Raw genomic sequence first — 22419 nt, forward strand, 5'->3', positions numbered from 1 at the left:
ATATATGAAAATATATATTTACTTAGAATGCTATGCACCCTTACTTGTCAGCGGGATTATAGTTATTTTATGGATGTACTTTTAGCATCATAGCTACCAAGAGGCTGTTGAGTTATGGGTAATGCCTGCAACCTGGGAAAAATAGGGGCCTTGTGCATATTTGAACTTGTTTTGTTTGCTTTTATATTGTCATGGAGAGGTCAAATATAAAAAAAATATATATATATACATGTACAAGCCTTTTAATCAAATGAAATCCGAAGACATCTATAGATAATTTACCCTGTACACCAGCTCAAATCATTTACAAAATTAATAAAGAAATGAAATGTCCTTGTGTTTTTATGTGTATGAGTTTGTATGAGACAAGTCCATCATATATGTGGTCCTCTGTAGCTCAATTGGTAGAGCATGGTGCTTGTATCGCCAGGGTAGTGGGTTCGATCCCCGGGACCACCCATATGCACACATGACTGTAAGTCGCTTTGGATAAAAGCGTCTGCTAAATGGCATATTATTATTATATATTATTTTACACTGTTAATTGTACATTAACAATATCAATACATTTCACCAGATAGCAGTATAAGCTTATTTTTTTCAATGGATCTGACGTTTTCACAGTGGGGGTAGTCTTTCACAGCAGGGAGCATCCTGTATCTGGCATTGAGAAATGTGTTGTATTATCATATGAAAGTCCTATCATGAAAGTCCTGCAGCATTATGTACGTAATAGCTCGGAATAATGAATAGGTTCGTTTTCCCATGCATTTCATCCATTATCGTATAGCTATAATATTTCTAGCATTTTCAAGAACACAGACCTTCAAAGACACAGTGATTAACATTATCATATAATATTACACTGAATTGATTGATACCTCCTAATTCAGTTTGGCTCAAGCTCACTTAGGCTGCGTTTAGACAGGCAGCCCAATTCTGATCCTTGTTTCACTAATTGGTCTTTGACCAATCAGATCAGCTCTGAAAAAGATCTGTTGAAAAGGTCTGATGTGATTGGTCAAAAGACCAATTAGTGGAAAAAGGATAAGAATTGGGCTGCCTGTCTAAACGCAGGCTAACCATGCTATTTTCCAATTTGGACAGTTTACGTCCAAGTAGATTGGGAGAGGGAGTTGAGCAGGAGTATGCAGTGGTAGAAGTGTGGTTGGGAGAGGGGATCTGGTAATAGTGAACTTTTACAACCTGTGTAAGAGACTAGAGTTGATGGCACTTGGGAGTGTAGAAGGTCAAGATAGGAGACGGTTGATGTGGTGTGGGGATTTTAATGCCCACAGTCCACTCTGGGGAGGGTCACGGACTGATGTAAATGGACAAGTGTTGGAGGAACTCCTGGGTGAGAAAGGGCATGTGTGCCTTAATGACGGCCGGGGAACCAGGATTGACCCAGTAACTGGAAATGAATCTGCTCGATCTTACTTGAGATGTAGTTGGAAGGCAGATCTAGTTGGAAGGTATGGGAGGAATCTACAGGGAGTAGTCATCACTACCCAATCATGTGTACTGTAGGAATGAGGGTGGAAGATACAGCAGGAAATGGGATAAGGAGATGGATATTTGGGAAAGCAGAATGGGGTCAGTTTCAGGAGTTGAGTGAACGGGCTGTTGCAGGTGGTTCTCAGTTCAGATATAGAAACAGTAAGCAGAGCAATAGTAGGGGCTGCAAGCCAGGTGATTCCTATGGGTACGGGGGGGAGAAGGAGCAAGGCAGGTGATTCCTATGGGTACGGGGGGGGAGAAGGAGCAAGGCAGGTGATTCCTATGGGTACGGGGGGGAGAAGGAGGAAGGCAGGTGATTCCTATGGGTACGGGGGGGAGAAGGAGGAAGGCAGGTGATTCCTATGGGTACGGGCGGGAGAAGGAGGAAGGCAGGTGATTCCTATGGGTACGGGGGGGAGAAGGAGGAAGACAGGTGATTCCTATGGGTACGGGGGGGAGAAGGAGGAAGGCAGGTGATTCCTATGGGTACGGGGGGGAGAAGGAGGAAGGCAGGTGATCCCTATGGGTACGGGGGGGAGAAGGAGAAAGGCAGGTGATTCCTATGGGTACGGGGGGGAGAAGGAGGAAGGCAGGTGATTCCTATGGGTACGGGGGGGAGAAGGAGGAAGGCAGGTGATTCCTATGGGTACGGGGGGGAGAAAGAGGAAGGCAGTTCCCTGGTGGACTGAAGAGTGCAGAGAAGCTGTGAAAAGTAGGAACAGGGCTTTCAGGATGTTGAAAAGGTCCCATAACTATCAGCACCTGAAACAGTATAAACAAGCATAAGCAGTAGTAAGGAGGACCATTAGGACAGCTAAGAGGGAGTATCGGCGCCAGTTCTGTGGAAACATCGGCAGGACTACTCATGTGGGAGAGGTATGGGGGATGATTAAGAGGATGAGTGGGGTCAGAGTAGATTGGGATCTCCCTGTGCTGAAAAGTGGGGAGACTGTTGCAATGAGAGACATGGAGAAGGCAGAGATTTTAGCCTAGGCATTTGTGAAGGTCCACAGCTCAAATAATCTAAAGGACGAGGGACAGCATGGAAAAGAGAGGGTCAGAGGAGAGCATCCAGGGATCCTGGATCAGAGAGAGGTTGTGGAGGATGCATTGAATGCCCCTTTTACGTTGGATGAGATTAAGAGAGCAATAGCTAAAGCTGGGGTAACATCTGGGAAGGATGAGATGTGTTACATCATGAGTGACACTGCAATGGGAAAAGTATTGGGCCTTTACAATAAGGTGTGGCAGGAAGGAAAGCTGCCTGACAGTTGGAAGCAGGCAGTAGCTGTGCCGATACGGAAAACAGGGAAAGACCCTACTAGTCCATCAAGTTATAGGCCGATATCTTTGACATCTCATGTCTGTAAACATATGGAAAGGATGATAACAGAAAGGCTGACGTACTTCCTGGAGAGTAAAGGACTAATGTCAGCAGATCAAAGTGGGTTCAGGAAAGGCAGGGGAACGATGGATCATATACTGTGCCTACAGTCAGTCATACGGAAGGCACAGGCAAATAAGGAGGTGGTGGTAGCCGTTTTCTTCAATGAAGAGAAGGCCTATGATGTGGAAGGAGGGCCTGCTTATCAATTGGATAGCATGGGGGTTGGAGGACTTTCTTTTTGGACAATCAATACAAGTGAAGGTGGGGAGCTCTTTGTCAGAAAGTTATGAGGTAGATAATGGTACCCTCCAGGGAAGTGTGATTAGTTCTTTGTTGTTCTCCATTCTGATTGATTATGTATTCTCCCAGGTGACACCAGATATTGGGAGGTCATTGTTTGAGGATGACGGGGCGCAGTGGAAGAGAGGGAGTAATATTTCCCATAGGCCTACAGCCAGGAGCGATCAGAGAAGTTGAACAGTGGTCCTTCAGGTGGGGCTTCAAGTTCTCAGTTGAGAAAACACAGACTGTGTTTTTTACTAGAAGGAAGGTTGGGGAGGAAATATGCCTAAAGCTGTATGGGAGGAATCTGTAGAGGGTGGGAGTGTTTAGGTTCCTGTGGGTCAGTTTTGACACTCGAACGACATGGGTGGAACATATTAACAGAGTAGTTATCAAAGGAAAGAAAATATTGAATGTGAGGCGTTGCCTGGGGGGTGGATAGAATGGTTTTGAATTTTTTATATATAGTGCTATCAAGGTCCTCACTGGACTATAGTAGTGTAGCATATGGATCAGCAGCTCGCTACTACATCTTTAAAAAAGCAAGATGTAATCCAGACTCAAGCTCTAAGAATATGTTGTAGAGGAGTCAGGACCTCCCCGGTGGCAGCGCTGCAGGTAGAGTTGGGGGAGATGGCGTTAAAGTTGAGAAGACAACAACTAACCATGACATATTGGGTAAATCTTGAAGGACATAAGGTTACACATCCTACAAAAAAGGTGCTCCTAGAGCGCTGTGAGCATGAACGAGATCTGAATATAAATTGTGGGTGGATAGGTAATGGCATGGTAAGAGAGAGAGGACTGTTCAGCCCCTCTTCCTGCTATCCCACCTTGGTTGCTCCCTCTGCCAATGATAGACCTAGGGTTGCTTGACAGGGTAAGAGCTGGTGAGGAAAGAGTAGATCCAGTAAATTTAAGTGAAAATTTAAGAACTCAGTACTATGCTGTCTTGAATATATTCACTGATGGATCTAAGGACCTTAAAACAGTGAGGACAGGTGCAGCTTTTAGTGTTCCTGAATTTAAGATGGCAGTGACAAAAAGAGCAACGGATCATTTATCCGTATACGCAATGGAGTTGCTGGCCAAACTCTTGGCTGAAGAGTGGGTGGAGTAGGTGAGGCCAGACACGGTAATCATCTGCTCTGACTCATGTGCAGTACTGATGAGCTTAAATTAATTTGTGTCACGGAGCAGACAAGATGTATTGTATGAGATTTTGCAGTGCCTGTTTAGGGTGAGACAGATGGGGATATTTGTGATGTTCCTCTGGGTACCAGCTCATGTGGGAGTAGAGGGGAATGAGGAGGTGGATGTTCTCGCCAAGCAGGCTCTCAAACATCTTAATGTTGATATTGAAATGTCAATCAGTAAAGCAGAAGCCAATGGGTTAAGAAGAACAGTGGTTAAAAACAAATGGCAAGAGTTGTGGGAAAGGGAAGACACCTGTATAAGATACAGGAAAAGGTGGACGCATGGAGGTCCTCAGGTCGAGAGAGAAGGGAGGAAAGTGTAACACACAAGGCTAAACAGTACATTGAAATTGGTGGGGAAACATCTGACTGGGAGGTGTGATCACTGTCAGGAGGAGATGGAGACAGTGGACAACGTGCTATTTCAGTGCCAGCAATATGGGAGGGAAGGGAGAGATTGTTGTTAGATTTAAGGAGTAATGGTGTTGAAGAGCCAAGCTTAAGTGAACTGCTGGGAACATCTTTAGGGGATGTAGTATTTAATTGTGTATTTCGAGAATAATGGGAATGATTGAAACATTCCTTGTCTCTGGTCCACACTCCAAAACAGTTGGTGGGGGAATGCACCTTAAAGTTGGCTACCAACAGTAATATAAGAACCACAGAAGAAGATCATACAAATTGCAACACCATCCACCAGTGGGGGGAAACGTAATGTCAATTCTCTGCTTTGAGCAGCTCTTTCCTGTCTGTGTTTTTGAGTGCGTGCATGCGTGTTGAGTGTGAAAGAACGTGTGCTGCTAAGGTCCTACAGAACCTGGCCTGGTCTGTCGGTTTGCTTGTGGGAATGTGTGATTAGTTTAGATATACAACATTATTTGCACTTATGACAAAATAAAGTTATTTGTTTTTATTTAGGAAAGTAGCTTGCTAGCGAGCCAAGGCAAATACTTGAGGAAGCAGCAACAGAGCACGTTGTTTGCTTTGTTGTTTTTCAGGTCCAGGATATTTAGCTAAGTTGTCCAATTTGTAGTTATTAACAAACACCCTGTGTTTTGAAGATGTCAACGGGCTGTCAGAAGACCACTACCAGCAAGGCCATTCCGACCAGGCGGGTGACCATAAACGACGCGTCGCACATGCCCAACGACTACTCCACTACTCCTGGAGGAACTCTGTTCAGCACAACACCTGGAGGTAGCTAGCTAGTAGCTAGCCTTTATAGAACTAGCTATATTTCTATGTTATAGATATGTAATATGTAAAAGCATGACTGTTTGTGTTTATAGCTAACTCAACGAGACATGATTACCATGCGTTCGAGCTGTGCAGGTGCCCATAAAACAAATATCGATAGGGTTATCAAACCTCTAGACAAAGGACACTTGTCTAGCAATCAAAGAAATGTATTTAGCTAAATGTTTGTGGTGCAATGTTGTAAACTGACAAAGGCTTTAGCCTGCGATATGCTCATGCCTCATCGCATTGCATACAGTAACTGTTGTTGTTTTTTGTTTCAGCTGGCGTGCCATTATTTGCGTCATCAGCTTGTTAGCTCGCTAACGTTAGCTTAGCTTTTCGTGAACCACCACGGTCCTCATACCTATGTTTCACTGTGGTTCAGAGACTTGCAATACGACCTAGCTAAGACACTCATATTTGTGTAAACTCAATATGAGTGATTTATATTGCATTGTACAGCCTTACCTATGGATTGTGGATCCATGAAATGGGGTATCAGTCTACTCAGTGATACACACATAACATAACTATGTAGACTGGTGAGCGAGCTAATGTGGCTCATTTCACATTGGGATCGGAGTCCTGCAATAAGACCTAGCTAGCTAAGACGGTAATATTTGTGTTAACTCTACACAATTGTGTTCTTTGGGTGTCACAGTAGGCTAATACCCCATTTAATGTATCCGCAATCCATAGATAAGGCCGTACAGTGCAATATGATTGTCAATACGTACAATAGGCTGGATAGTGAGGTGATTCCCCACAGTTACAGTTCCACAATAAGAGCAATGACACTAATATTAGTGTAAACTCTAAACAATTGTGTTCTATGGGTGTCACTGAGTAGACTGGTACCCCATTTCATGTAGTCACAATCCATAGGTAAGGCTGTACATCTATAGGTAAAGCTTTGTAAATGCAGGCATATTGTGTTTTATGACAGGCTTCTGTAACATTTCTTCCATTCAACATTTTCATGATCTATTCAAGCAGTGTTGTAGTCGCAATTTTAATGACTTGTGACTTGCCTTCCCATGACTTGTATTTGCACTTGGACTGGATAGGCTACTGTGATAAGCAGAATATTAGCATTTCTGGTTGCGCAGAGATAGTTCTGTTCTGTTCTCTAGCAGTAGGAAGGACGCAGCACACACAGCCTACATCAGCTTGTGAGCAAGCGATGAGTGTGGGCAGGCAGGCTCTGCCTCCGATCATAGTCTACACGTCACACAAATATCAGTCAGTGATTACAAAAGAGTAGCTGAGAGCCTGTTACAATTATTGCAAATATTGATCTGGTCAGGAGCAATAGCCAATTCATTCTAGAGACCATTCATCCCTTCAAAACATCATTACTGATTTGACATAACTATTGAACATTAAATACAATTTGTGAGCCTGTGTATGAAGGACTTATTTCAAGAAGCAGTAGTCTATAGTCAATTTCCTAGGCAATTATGACCATTTGGCAACACATAAACCAATGTGTTTTTTGTTGTAATTAACCCGATTTCGTGGTATCCAAAGTCCCTGTCCCATCGCTGCAACCCCCATACGGACACGGGAGAGGCGACGGTCGAGAGTCGTGCGTCCTCTGAAACACAACCCAACCGAGCCACACTGCTTCTTGACACAGTGCCCGCTTAACCCGGAAGCCAGCCGCACCAATGTGTCGGAGGAAACACTGTACACCTGGCGACTGAGTCAGCGTGCACTGCGCCTGGCCCGCCACAGGAGTCGCTATAGCGCGATGGGACAAGAACATCCCTGCTGGCCAAACCCTCCCCTACCCTGGACGACGCTGGGCCAATTGTGCGCCGCCGCATGGGTCTCCCGGTCGCGGCCGGCTACGACAGAGCCTGGATTCGGAACCAGGATCTCCACTGCGCCACTCAGGAGGCCACCACATAAACCAATGTCAATGTGGTATTTCTTGTTAAACTCCGACACAGTGACTCAGACTTGAGCACTTGGACCAGGACTCGAGCACTGGGACTCGAGCACTGGGACTCAGACTTCAGCCATAGGGACTCGTGACTCAACTCGAGCACAGAGGCCTTGGGACTCGACTCGGACTCAAAGTTTAGTGACTGGACTACAAAACTGCTAGACGCATTGCAAAGTAAAATAACCTGACATTATCTAAAATTAAGTATCTGACATTTTAAAAGCAGCTCCAGAAAACATACTTGTTTGCATCATGCATGGATTGCATGCCATTGTGAATTAAATTATGAATATGTAGGCTAGGACACAGTTGCCTAACCTATCATGTGATGTGTTTAAAGCATTTCCACACGAGGCCTTTCACTTCCTCCCTCTTCACTTGGTCACAGCTAAGGCGTTGGTGGTGGCGTTCAACACTGATTCAGAGATGATTAACGCACTAGCAGGACCTGCCAGATCATGTTGCAGTTTCTTATCTTTCAGCAGCTGCCATTTTGCATGAACCCTCTGTCACAAGAGACACCATTAACATATGTGACATATAATTTTAAATGCATCATTTACATAACTTTCAATGCATTTATAATTTTGAATGTTATGTAAAATGTGGGATGCACACTGTCCAATTTACCTCTCTAATATCAATCCAAGGTTAAGAGGAGGGGTAATGCTGAGGTTTTTCCTTTTGGGCCACTTATCAGTATCAAATGGGAAATTCTGGCACAGAAAGCAGCTGGCCGATATAGCTTGCATTGAACCACCATTTGGTTAGCAGATATCAGTGACTGTACTCAGTGGGCAGATTGTCACAGAGGACAGTACAAACAGAACGGTTTTTGCACATATCTGTGTCAAGGATTCATGCAATCATGTTGATGCCATTAGTTTTATTTTGTGTTAATATGAAGGTTAGTTTGTTGTAGACTATCTGTTGAGTTTGTTGATGTAGATTAGGCCTTTATCTGGGATATCTGGCATCGCTCTCGGTTTGATTAACCATCAGATTAAACAATACGCATGCATAGCAAATCATTGGGGCGGTATGTTGATTTATGCACTTGGAGATTATTTTGTAAGGAAAAGCACTTTACAAATGTATTAAATTATTATTTACCCTGAACAAAAATCTAAATGCAACATGTAAAGTGTTGGTCCCATGTTTCATGAGCAGAAATAAACAATCCCAGAAATGTTTGATATGCACAAAAAGCTTATTTCTCACAAATTTGGTGCACAAATTTGTTTATATTCCTGTTAGTGAGCATTTCTCCTTTGCCAAGATAATCCATCCACCTGACAGGTGTGGCATATCAAGAAGCTGATTAAACAGTGATCATTACACAGGTGCACCTTGTGCTGGGGACAAATAAAAGGCCACTCTAAAATGTGCAGGGGGGGGGGGGGACTTAAAACAACTGATTTCCTTATATGAACTGAAACTCAGTATATGTATGTAGGGCTTTCACTTCACACACACACCTCAGTGTTCCAGAACATCCAGACAACTGTTAGCTCACACGTCACAGTGAGAAAGAGGCACTGTACCTAATCACTCATGGACAGAATACGTAAACAAATTGATCATCTGACCAAATTATGCAAGATTTCAAGTCTGGGTTAACCGAGATTACACTACCTGACGTGTATGTGGTTTAACTGCAGCACAGGATTAGTACTAGGCCTATATGGAGGGATTGTGCACCAATGTATGATCTGTTCGATCCATTACATTTACATGAACATCTCATACCCTCCTCTCCCCTCAGGTACAAGAATCATCTACGACCGGAAGTTCCTGCTGGAGTGCCGCAGTTCACCACTGGCCAGGACTCCCCCGTGCTCTCTCCCCAACATTCCAGGAGTCACCAGCCCACCCTCCAAACACATGAACAATGTAAAGGCCCATAACGGAGAGCCACTGAACAACATCACTGCACCTGCTGACAAAAGCGCTGGTAAGAACATGATCCTGTCAGGCAGGCCAACTATTTACTCTTCATACGAAATGTATTAGTTTTATGGAAAATATGCAATGTTATTTAATAAGTGAAATAAGATCAAATGTTCAGATTTACTGGAACCTAATGGGGTTTGGGTAATTTTTAAGTTTCAATATTTGCCTCTTATGTCATTATTGCCTGTCAGACTCTACAAATATTTAAGGTGAGTAGGAAATAAATAAATTAACACGTTATGTGTGTGTTTGTGAAGGGGACGATGCACAGTTTGAAATGGACATCTAACTGGTGGTGGAATGAGCATTCGAGAGGGATGTGAAACAACTTCACTTACTACCATGATGCTGAAGAAGAGAGGCCCAGCCAATCCCCCACCCAGACTTGCTACAATATTGTCACCCTCTGTGTTTACAAATGAGTCCATTAGTTGCGGTTTGTTAACTTTAAATATCACTAGTATTGTTACTGTAAAATCTGCACAAAGGTGGTTCAGGAGTGTGAATGAAGTGTTACCCTCTTGAATCACCTCTGGTGCCTTTCTCTTGTGGAGCCAGCATCAACACTGAAAAAGACTGCTCCAGAGGAGTGGTATGGAGGTAAAGATTCAATATGATTTCTTTCATTCTTTAAAATTATTTTGTCACTCAAATCACCCTTATCATGGGTTATCCACACTTCACTGCCTTCAAAATACTGTTAATTTTTGCAGATAAAAAGATTGTCATACAAAGAAAAGAAAAAAATATATATGGAAATTTGAGACAAAAAACTACATTTTCACATGGTTTGTAAGAAGAATCAATAAAGAAAAGAAAACATATTTTGTAGTAGACTTGTTTCCTAAAAAGTAACCAGTGCACATAGGGAGTTGGATAGAATGGGTAGGCTATGTGTATTCCAGAATCAGAGGATCGCTTCTGTCAAACCCTTGGGCACTTTCGGTTATCTGGCAAGTGTCATTAGTCTCATGGTAAATGGGTTGACTGACTTCAATACATGTTCCTTTCGGGAAAAACACTTTGTATCTGACAGAAAACAAACTAATGACCCAAGAAATGGTTATTCCACCGGTAATATAGCAGTAAAAGAAAGACAATAGCTTTTTTAAATAACGGATAAGTAATCATAAAACACTTAGGCCTACTTTTCTTGAGTTCACATAGGGTTTGGATGACATTTCATTATTACGAGTTAAAAATTAAGTCTATCTGGTCCTGAAACATTTCATTAGAAATTTACATGAAGCAATCAGCCAATTACACCTAATTGATGTTACTTTTTTATTTTTGCTCGAAATCAAAACGCACTGGTTGAACTTGATGTTGTTTGCTGTTCACATCCATCAAAGGCTATCGGCGCCGCGGCTACAAATCCACTGGCACGCTCCCGTTCTTCTGTGACGGAAAGCTGTACATTTCCAGCGTCTATAGTGTGGCATGAGTGACATAAGTGGAATTCTTCAGGAAGTTCCCTCCTGCAACTGATAACATTCCAGAACCAGCAGCCTGGAAAGCGGTAATCATTACACACCATGATGTCCTTACACACCACTGTCTGTCTGCACTCTGCACATAAGCAGAGGCCTATATGATGCATATTGGCTCTAAATGAAATAACTTGAATTATGATTATTTAAAAAATTGGTTCCAGTCTTTTTTACACATCCATGATATGCTTTAGAGGTGATGCTATCATTATTTTATTTATTTAGAGATAATTCAATAAAAAACGGTTCTTCCATCTTCGGATCAATCCCAATGTAAATTTCAACCAAGTATTTTACCTCAGTGACTGACATACATAAGCGACTGTGATATCACCTGGCTGTGAGATGCTGTCCAATTAGTTATCATTAAAGCAGGTATCTGGTCCAGTCAGATCAGAGCAGACATTGCCTAAATTGTCAAGTCTAGCACTTCATTCTTCCCAGCCACTGTAGCGTTGACAGTTGCCCTACTTGCCAAGCAGAAACCAAGGTTTGTTCCTCTACCTCAGAATTCAATAACACACAACATCATATGCACACTTTCACACTCAATCTTTTCTCTCTGTAAATCTGCGCCAATAAAAATAAGGGTGCTATCCATCGGCCATTGTAAAACAACATTTAGGTTACATCAACGGCAATGTAATTAATGGACACAAATTGGCTCTAATCCCGGTGTAGAATCAATATTAGCCCACTAGACTGAACAATGAGCTGACCACCAGGGTGTGGTGGGGAACATAAGAGGGTTATTCATGAGGGTTTAGTGTGTGAGAATCAACACGTGCTAGAGAATCTGTGACACCTGGCTCCTTGCCACTGTCCTGAAGCTGCTTCACTAACGGAAAACCCGCTGGGCCTTTTCCCCATGCCCTAGTGTCTGAACAAACACTGTCAAGGGTCCAACCCCAGGCCCTATAATGACTCCTGCCACAGTAGGACCCAATGAACAACATGACAGACTTCTGCACCCTAACAGATCAGCCGGTTTAAATGGCTATACTATTTGTCAGCATGGCTCGTCACAGAGTCAAGGGTGATTATTAATCTGTATTAGTTGTTCATCTTTAGTTAATAAGGCATTGATGATAGCCTTGAATTCAGCTTTGACATTTTGACTGTGATCACACTGCTTTTATTTTAGGCTGTACTTGCTTAAATATTTACATTTTAGTCATTTAGCAGAAGCTCTTATCCAGAGCGACTTACCGTTAGTGAGTGAATACATTTTCATACTGGCCCCCCGTGGGAAACGAACCCACAACCCTGGCGTTGCAAGCGCCATGCTCTACCAACTGAGCTAACATGAACAGCTTAGTTTTGTAATTCAACCTGCCTCTGAGGAGCTGGTGCACAGGTTAAAAATGGTGTGTGAGGGCAGTGTGTCATTCCTTTTGCTAAGAGAGAGACTAAAGATAGGTGTAATTTCAGGGCAGGGAAATGTGAAGGTGTGGATGGACCTTTTGCACTTTAATAATATAATGATAATAATATGCCATTTAGCAGACGCTTTTATCCAAAGCGACTTACAGTCATGCGTGCATACATTTTTACGTATGGGTGGTCCCGGGGATCTTTACCCCTCCTCCTGCACACAGCTTCACTAACTGCACTCTGCTCTTGTTAGGGGGTCTATATGCCCTCGTTCCTGTCACTCTTGATTCCTGGCACCCCCAAAATAAACGGCTTTTTCTTTCCTCCAATCACCACCCCTATCTTGACCCCTCCATTACAACCTGTTGCTCTGTTCAGTTGCTCCCTTTACCCGCTACTTCGATCACAATCAACTAGGAAATTGCTCGCTTTGGCCTTTTTATGCGAGGCACTGATGACTTCCCATAATCTGTGCAGTAATACTATAAAAACAGATGTGGATTTGAGGTGAGGTGAGGGTGGTAAAGCTGTTCACAAGTGACTGGTTCGAAAAGCCATAAACACACTTGTCTTGTTCAGTTCATCAAGATTAGGCTTGGTCAGGGCTATGCTAGCCTCAAGTAGATTATTGGCTTTGAGTCAATTACATCAAGACAGTCAAAAGTTCAGGCGAAGATGATGCTGAAATGTATAGAAATAGATTTCGCTCACTTATTTAGAGGATGAAATCAATAAATGTCACACTTCGTTGAACGGAATAAAATGCTTTAATATATTTATTTTTTCATTGTATGTACAAAAATATATATTGTAATAAAGTATTAATAAATGAGTGAAAATATAAAATAATCATCATTGTAACAATTAAGGCACCATTTTGGCAGCATATATCTTTCACTTCTTAAATTACAAAACACTGACAAACACAATATAAAATGTATAGCCTAAAAGTAACACCCAAAATGGGTAGTCTTTCTTCTTGAAATATTCAAATAAATAACAGTACATCTTTATCATACTGGTTCAAACCAAGGACAAATCTAATATGGAATGCTGTGGATCCAGCTGAGATCATGACATAGGCCTAGATAGAATAAGATATAGTAAGGACCATAGCAAAGAAATGTATCTTCAATGTGACAACTACCACAAACAATTTAAGGTAGATGGACACCAGACCTTCAAGAGTCATTCCATGGCGCACAATAGTTTCCAAGTGAAGCCTTTTAAATAAGTGTTTTCACAATAGTCTTTGTGGTTGCGGGGCCGACGTGGCTGGGGTATCAGTGACAGGCACACCCCTCCACGATCATGTCCTCGTGATGCCGCAACACCACGTCTTCGTCCCGGTAGTACAGCATGGACAGCGGGCTGAGGTGCGCGGGCACGCAGGAGGGACAACCCACGCGATCCGGATGGTACAGTCTCAACAGGCTCTGAAAAACACACAAAAAAATATTAAGCTTTTACGAAAAGCTGCACTGAACATAAATGCATATTGGGAACTTAAACCAAATATATAAAGTGTTGTTTTATTTTTAGATCTTACTTGCATGTATGCGTGGTTGGTGGGACTGAAGGATTCATCCACCGGAGTAGGGCACTCGCCCTCGCAGCGGAACGCGTTGTAGCGCTTTGGATACAGAATCCACTCATTCCAGCCGATCTGGTCGAAATCTACCCACATGTCAATCTTCCGACAGAGTGGGCGTTGGACGGCTTCAGCCGCTGACCCAGTAGCATTAGCTGCAATTCCGCCGGCCATCCGCACTCTCTCCATTCGGTTTCTCTTGTGGCGTCGCCCTTGAGCTTCACGGCTGACTTGGTCCAAAATTGCGTATTTGGAGTGCTCCACGGTACGGATGAGAGTGGGTGCGCTCTCGCCAACTCGGGGCAGATTGTGCTTGGAGAAGACAACCATCATAACCCGTTCGTCTGTCGGATGGTGAACTTTCTTTCGCCTATGCCCGATGTAGGCCATGTCAATTTCCTCTCTGTCGTCCGGTGCCCCACTCCCGTGTTCTTCCTCTATCACATCTCCAACTCTTGCTTCTTGGATTTGCTTCACTGCGTCTCCCTGGTGCAGCCAATATTTGAGCAGAGCTGTCACATTGAACACGTTCCATTGAGACCTGGTGTCACTGGGCAATGCGCCAAAGCTGCCCAAGAGAAAGCGTTCCTCGCTGCACAGTTCAGTGTCAGACTCGCAGTCCTCCTTTCGTGAGTGATAAATGTCCAATGTGACGCGCTTGGAGGCGGAGAACGCTGGTAGTCTGATCCGTAGCTCTGACAGCTGGACGTCGTCACTCACAGAGATGGAGGACATGTCAAAACTGATGGTCCATTTCTCACCCACTTGATGGCAACCTGGAAAAACGAACAAAAGTCAGCAAACCAAATGTATTACATTTTACATTTTAGTCATTTAGCAGACGCTCTTATCCAGAGCGACTTACAGTTAGTGAGTGCATACATTTTCATACTGGCCCCCCGTGGGAAACGAACCCACAACCCTGGCTTTGCAAACGCCATGCTCTACCAACTGAGCAGGTCTCTTCTGTATGAGATCAGTGCGCAATCAACAAGACAAACTTTACGCACACTTCACCACAAACTAGCCAAACCATTCAACAAAATGTCAAAGCGTTGGAGGGAGAGGGAAAACAGGACAGAGCAGGATGTGTATTCAACCGCAATATGTACAGACGTCTGTAGGGCTAATACACACACCCGCTCACATAAAACAGAAAAACTCTTTAAAGCCGAATAAGCATTGTGACACTTCTGGGTTGTAAAGAGGGAGGATCTGATAAACACAGATAACACACCCTGCAACCAAAGTGCCTGACAGTGATGGAGAGGACAAGCCTGAAGAGATCTGTGGACTTGTTCGGACGCTTGCTTGAACTACAGGTCAAACTACATAATCATAGAAGACTGTAGCTCAGTTGGTAGAGCGTGGAGCTTGCAACGCCAGGGTTGTGGGTTCGTTTCCCACGGGGGGCCAGTATGAAAATGTATGCACTCACTAACTGTAAGTCGCTCTGGATAAGAGCGTCTGCTAAATGACTAAAATGTAAATGTAAATGTACAATACACGCGCCAGTCTGTATTGGTCCAAAAAGTAGCAAGTTAAAGACATGACAGGCACAGTGAATGCATAAAATGTTGGAAAGCCAATTGAAAATGCCAAACAAATGTAACAAAATAAGGATCCTCTGGGAATGTTGCCAATACTGTTAAAGTTTTCATATGCCTAACACAATTACTTGAAATTAAATACTTTACGTACCTTTTGCTATCAGACTGAGGACTGAATCAGAATCGTGTGGAGAGGGTCTGTCATCCGCTGCGCTGACAGCCGCGGACTGTGAGGAGTCTGCAGTCTTGAAGGAGCGGTACAGCTGCATCATGTAGAGAGGGTACCTGTTGGGATGGTACGAATTCAGATATCCTAAACTGGACTCGGGTGAGCTCTTGTAATGCCGGGAATGGTGCGACAGTTTCTCCGAACTGCCAATCCTGAAAAAGCAGACGAGGAGCGCGCAAAAGACGAGCCGTGCCAAGCGTACCATTTTTGGCTGAAGCGGTGTATCCACTATAGCGTTAAGTCACGTTGAAAGTAAAGAGAAGAGAGAGATGGCAACAACTAGCGTCCTTCCTCTAGCTTCTCTTGGTTTGAAATGATGCGGTGAGCAGACAGAGATCCAGACAGGGCAGTTATAGTGGACAGCTGCCCTTTGATGACCCCAGCCATCACAAGCATCTCAACAACCCTTTGATCCCAAGTGCACATCAGAGAGAGGACAACAAGACAGCATTTAGCCAAGGTCATTGTCTTTCGAAACTGTCAAGACATTTACAGGTGGTAGGACTATAATCCTTCTGTCATTTATTAAGATCCCAACTGTTAGAACCCCTTTGATATCAAACTTTCAAAAACAGTAATATTACTTAAACATATATTTTTTATTAGGCCAGACAAGACAAGTGCATTTTGAGATCAGATTAGGTTCTCTAATAGGCACACATTTTTTTTAATTAACCAATTCGGTATACCATTGCTTGTTTTAAATATTCATTATATTTTTGTGAATACTTCACTAATGTTTCCTGCATCATCCTGGCCGCCTTTTTCTTTTTTTAAAACATTAAACAAAAGGAAATTGAAAAATGTCATCCAACTCGTATGACCACATATTATTGACTATAGTAATATAGTCATTTATTATCGGTTTTCTACCTATCAATATGAAATCGAAACCCATCGAAGTGCTTCAATTAGATAGTATACAAAAATATCAAAGCCATTATATTGGAGATTCTTTCCAAAGAGTCAGATCCATTGATCGTGGGACCGATGTCCACGTTTCAAAAGCAATATTTTGGATGTTGGTTGGCTGTGAAACTGAACCAATTTCAACTGCGTTAAAATAAAAACATAGGTATATAAAGCTTACAAGTGAAATTAAACCTCTTAAATGTAAAGTCCCCATATTTGGGGACCCTATTTTATTTTTTAAATTAAATTTGGTTTGGTATCAGAACGGTAGCCCCTATCTGCAAAAGGAGGGTGTCTGCGGGAAGCTGAGTATCTTGGCTATTGATCGGTGCCTTCAAATCTTTGGTCTGACTTACTACCATATATGGGCATAAGAATTTATAAGGGAAGGCCGAGCCAATGACCTAATTTCAAGATGGCTGCTACCTACATTCCGGTTAGCGTTGTGAAGCATAAACGAAATAAACACGGAATACGTTGATACACACCGAAAGCCGTGACTCCACAGATCATGAGAATATCTTATTTGTCTGCCTGTGACCTACCGTTATTGATCACCAGCCCCGAGAGTCAAAATGTTTGTTTTACACAACGTTTTCACCAAACAGCAAACATCTTCCAAGGTAAGCTTCGATTTGGTCTGCGTTTGAGCGATACCTACAGTGCCTTCAGAAAGTATTCAGACCCCTTGACTTTTTCCACATTTTGTTATGTTACAGCCTTATTCTAAAATTGATTAAATTCTTACTTTTTTAAATCAGTCTACACACAATACCCCATAATGACAAAGCAAAAACAGGTTTTTAGAAATTGTTGCTAATTTATTACAAATAGATATCTGAAAAAAAACATTTACATAAGTATTCAGACCCTTTACTCAGTACTTTGTTGAAGCACTTTTGGCAGTGATTACAACATTGAGTCTTCTTGGGTATGACGCTACAAGCTTGGCACACCTTTATTTGGGGAGTTCCTCCCATTCTTCTCTGCAGATCCTCTCAAGCTCTGTCAGGTTGGATGGGGAGCATTGCTGCACAGCTATTTTCAGGTCTCTCCAGAGATGTTAGATCGGGTTCAAGTCCAGGCTTTGGCTGGGCCACTCAAGGACATTCAGAGACTTGTCCCGAAGCCACTCCTGCGTTGTCCTGTTGGAAGGTGAACCTTCGCCCCCAGTCTGAGGTCCTGAGCACTCTGGAGCAGGTTTTCATCAAGGATCTCGCCGTACTTTGCTCCGTTCATCTTTACTTCGATCCTGACTAGTCTCCCAGTCCCTGCCGCTGAATAACATCCCCACAGCAAGATGCTGCCACCACCATGCTGCACTGTAGGGATGGTGCCAGGTTTCCTCCAGACGTGATGCTTGGCATTCAGGCCAAAGAGTATAATCTTGTTTCTTATAGTCTGAGAGTCTTTAAGTGCCTTTTGGCAAACTCCAAGCGGGCTGTCATGTTCCTTTTACTGAGGAGTGGCTTCCGTCTGGCCACTCTACCATAAAGGCCTGATTGGTGGAGTGCTGCAGAGATGGTTGTCCTTCTGGAAGGTTGTCCCATCTCCACAGAGGAACTCTAGAGCTCTGTCAGATCGACCATCAGGTTCTTGGTCACCTCCCTGACCAAAGCCTTTCTCCCCCGATTGCTCAGTTTGGCCGGGCGGCCAGCTCTGGGAAGAGTCTTGGTGGTTCCAAACATCTTCCATTTAAGAATGATGGAGGCCACTGTGTTCTTGGGGACATTAAATGCTGCAGAAATGTTTTGGTACCCTTCCCCAGATCTGTGCCTCGACACAATCCTGTCTCGGAGCTCTACGGGCAAACTTGGTTTTTGCTCTGACATGCACTGTCAACTGTGGGACCTTACATAGACAGGTGTGTACCTTTCCAAATCATGTCCAATCAATTGAATTTACCACAGGTGGACTCCAATCAAGTTGTAGAAACATCTCAAGGATGATCAATGGAAACAGGATGCACCCGAGCTCAGTTTCGAGTCTCATAGCAAAGGATCTGAATACTTACACTACCAGTCAAAAGTTTGGACACACCTACTCATTCAAGGGTTTTTCTTTATTTGTACAATTTTTTATATTGTAGAATAATAGTGAAGACATCAAAACTATGAAATAACACACATGGAATCATGTAGTAATCCAAAAAGTGTTAAACAAATCCAAATATATTTTATATTTGAGAGTCTTCAAATAGCCACCCTTTGCCTTGATGACAGTTTGCACACTCTTGGCATTCTCTCAACCAGCTTCATGAGGTAGTCACCTGGAATGCATTTCAATTAACAGGTGTGCCTTGTTAAAAGTTAATTTGTGTCTTAGGCTGTGCATCGCAGTGCTAGCTGTGCCACTAGAGATCCTGGTTCGAGTCTGGGCTCTGTCACAGTCGGCCGCGACCGGGAGACCCATGGGGCGACGCACAATTGGCCCAGCGTCATCCAGGGTAGGGGAGGGTTTGGCCGGCAGGGATGTTCTTGTCCCATTGCTCACTAGCGACTCCTGTGGCGGGCCGGGTGTAGTGCACGCTGACTCGGTCGCCAGGTGTACAGTGTTTCCTCCAACACATTGGTGCGGCTGGCTTCCGGGTTAAGCGGGCACTGTGTCAAGAAGCAGTGCGGCTCGGTTGGGTGGTGTTTCGGAGGACGCACGACTCTCGGCCTTTGCCTCAGCGATGGGACAAGACTGTAACTACCAATTGGATACCACGAAATTGGAGAGAAAAAGGGGGTAAAATACAAACAAAAAAAATGTTTTTGAGCCAATCAGTTACAGTATGTTGTGACAAGGTATACAGAAGATAGCTCTATTTGGTAAAAGACCAAGTCCATATTATGGCAAGAACAGCTCAAATGAGCAAAGAGAAACGACGTCCATCATTACTTTAAGACATGAAGGTCAGTCAATACGGAACATTTCAAGAACTTTGAAAGTTTCTTCAAGTGCAGTCGCAAAAACCATCAAGCGCTATGATGAAACTGGCTCTCATGAGGATCGCCACAGGAATGGAAGACCCAGAGCTACCTCTGCTGCAGAGGATAAGTTCATTAGAGTTACCAGCCTCAGAAATTGCAGCCCAAATAAATGCTTCACAGAGTTCAAGTAACAGACACATCTCAACATCAGCTGTTCAGAGGGGACTGTGTGAATCAGGCCTTCATGGTCAAATTGCTGCAAAGAAACCACTACTAAAGGGTACCAGTAAGAAGAAGAGACCTGCTTGGGCCAAGAAACACAAGCAATGGACATTAGACCGTTGGAAATTTGTCCTTTGGTCTGGAGTCCAAATTTGCGATTTTTGGTTCCAACCGCCTTGTCTTTGTGAGACGCGGTGTGGGTGAACGGATGATCTCCGCATGTGTAGTTCCCACCGTAAATCATGGAGGAGGAGGTGTTATGTTGTGGGTGTGCTTTGCTGGTGACACAGTCTGTGATTTATTTAGAATTCAAGGCACACATAACCAGCATGGCTACAGCATTCTGCAGTGATACGCCATCCCATGTGATTTGGGCTTAGTTGGACTATCATTTGTTTTTCAACAGGACAATGACCCAACACACCTCCAGTCTGTGTAAGGGCTATTTTTCCAAGAAGGAGAGTGATGGAGTGCTGCATCAGATGACCTGGCCTCTACAATCCCCCGACCTCAAACAAATTGAGATGGTTTGGGATGAGTCGGATTGCAGAGTGAAGGAAAAGCAGCCAACAATTGCTCAGCATATGTGGGAACTCCTTCAAGACTGTTGGAAAAGCATTCCAGGTGACTACCTTATGAAGCTGTTTGATTGAATGCCAATCTGGTGGCATTCCAGGTGAAGCTGGTTGAGAGAATGCCAAAAGTGTGCAATGCTGTTAAGGCAAAGGGTGGCTATTTGAAGAATCTCAAATATAAAATATTTTGATTTGTTTAACACTTTCTTGGTTACTACATGATTCCATATGTGTTATTTCATAGTTTTGATGTCTTCACTATTACAGTGCCTTGCAAAAGTATTCATCCCCCTTGGCGTTTTTCCTATTTTGTTGCATTACAACCTGTAATTTAAATGCATTTTTATTTGGAATTCATGTAATGGACATACACAAAATAGTGAAATGAAAAGAATTAAATAACAGAAAAGTGGTGCGTGCATATGTATTAACCCCCTTTGCTCTGAAGCCCCTAAATAAGATCTGGTGCAACCAATTACCTTCACAGGTGCACAATTACCTTCACAGGTGACTGATCTGTCACACGATCTCAGTATATATACACCTGTTCTGAAAGGCCGCAGAGTCTGCAACACCACTAAGCAAGGGGCACCACCAAGCAAACGGCACCATGAAGACCAAGGAGCTCTCCAAACAGGTCAGGGACAAAGTTGTGGAGAAGTACAGATCAGGGTTGGGTTATAAAAAAATATCTGAAACGTTGAACATCCCACGGAGCACCATTAAATCCATTCAAATTTTTTTAAAAGAATATGGCACCACAACAAACCTGCCAAGAGAGGGCCGCCCACCAAAACTCACGGACCAGGCAAGGAGGGCATAAATCAGAGAGGCAACAAAGAGACCAAAGATAACCCTGAAGGAGCTGCAAAGCTCCACAGCGGAGATTGGAGTATCTGTCCATAGGACCACTTTAAGTCGTACACTCCACAGAGCTGGGCTTTACGGAAGAGTGGCCAGAAAAAAGCCATTGCTTAAAGAAAAAAATAAGCAAACACGTTTGGTGTTCACCAAAAGGCATGTGGGAGACTCTCCAAACATTTGGAAGAAGGTACTCTGGTCAGATGAGAATCAAATTGAGCTTTTTGGCCATCAAGGAAAACACTATGTCTGGCGCAAATCCAAGACCTCTCATCACCCCGAGAACACCATCATACTGTGGGGATGTTTTTCATCGGCAAGGACTGGGAAACTGGTCAGAATTGAAGGAATGATGGATGGCACTAAATACAGGGAAATTCTTGAGGGAAACCTGTTAATCCTCAGGTTGGTAGGAACAAATCTAGCCTATTGCCAATGTTATCTGATGATGTATGACTTAATGGCAACATCGAATGTCCACCGAGTGACTATATCTTTGCGCATCAAAAATATGATGTTGCCTGCTTACGCGCTGTAGGCATCCATATCCCCTGTATGTCCCACGACAACACCACAATGTTTTTTAGGCACATCCAGTGTGCAAAAACAGTGCATTTACCACATTCTGACACTTTGGAGAGGTTGAAAGGACACTTGAATGTGCCCTGGATACCCCATAACACCACCACAATGTTTGAGTGAGGTTGATATGGTAGAAATTGTGTTTCTATACTGAACAAATAGCATTTAGGGATTGCAAATATGTAATGGCACTGGAATTATCTAATTTACAGACATACAGTGGGGAAAAAAAGTATTTAGTCAGCCACCAATTGTGCAAGTTCTCCCACTTAAAAAGATGAGAGAGGCCTGTCATTTTCATCATAGGTACACGTCAACTATGACAGACAAATTGAGGAGAAAAAATCCAGAAAATCACATTGCAGGATTTTTTATGCATTTATTTGCAAATTATGGTGGAAAATAAGTATTTGGTCACCTACAAACAAGCAAGATTTCTGGCTCTCACAGACCTGTAACTTCTTCTTTAAGAGGCTCCTCTGTCCTCCACTCGTTACCTGTATTAATGGCACCTGTTTGAACTTGTTATCAGTATAAAAGACACCTGTCCACAACCTCAAACAGTCACACTCCAAACTCCACTATGGCCAAGACCAAAGAGCTGTCAAAG

The 22419-nt window shown here is 43.2% G+C and overlaps 2 protein-coding genes across 2 annotated transcripts; one reads left to right on the plus strand and one right to left on the minus strand.

The window, feature by feature from the left end:
- The first annotated feature begins 5102 nt into the window (after positions 1-5102).
- Positions 5103-10332, plus strand: LOC311141404 (eukaryotic translation initiation factor 4E-binding protein 2-like). Its single transcript, XM_084176720.1, has 3 exons — positions 5103-5562; positions 9321-9509; positions 9766-10332. Exons 1-3 carry the CDS (start codon positions 5427-5429, stop codon positions 9795-9797), a joined length of 357 nt encoding a protein of 118 aa, XP_084032846.1. The 5' UTR covers positions 5103-5426; the 3' UTR covers positions 9798-10332.
- A 3323-nt stretch (positions 10333-13655) lies between these two features.
- Positions 13656-15947, minus strand: LOC311141399 (nodal homolog; the record flags this gene model as incomplete). Its single annotated transcript, XM_084176710.1, has 3 exons — positions 13656-13808; positions 13922-14739; positions 15665-15947. The coding sequence occupies 3 exons, from the start codon at positions 15945-15947 to the stop codon at positions 13656-13658; spliced, it is 1254 nt and encodes a 417-aa protein (XP_084032836.1).
- Between the last annotated feature and the right edge of the window lie 6472 nt (positions 15948-22419).

This window comes from Coregonus lavaretus (genome assembly GCF_964263955.1).
Source record: "Coregonus lavaretus genome assembly, chromosome: 14".
Classification (NCBI taxonomy): Eukaryota; Metazoa; Chordata; class Actinopteri; order Salmoniformes; family Salmonidae; genus Coregonus; species Coregonus lavaretus.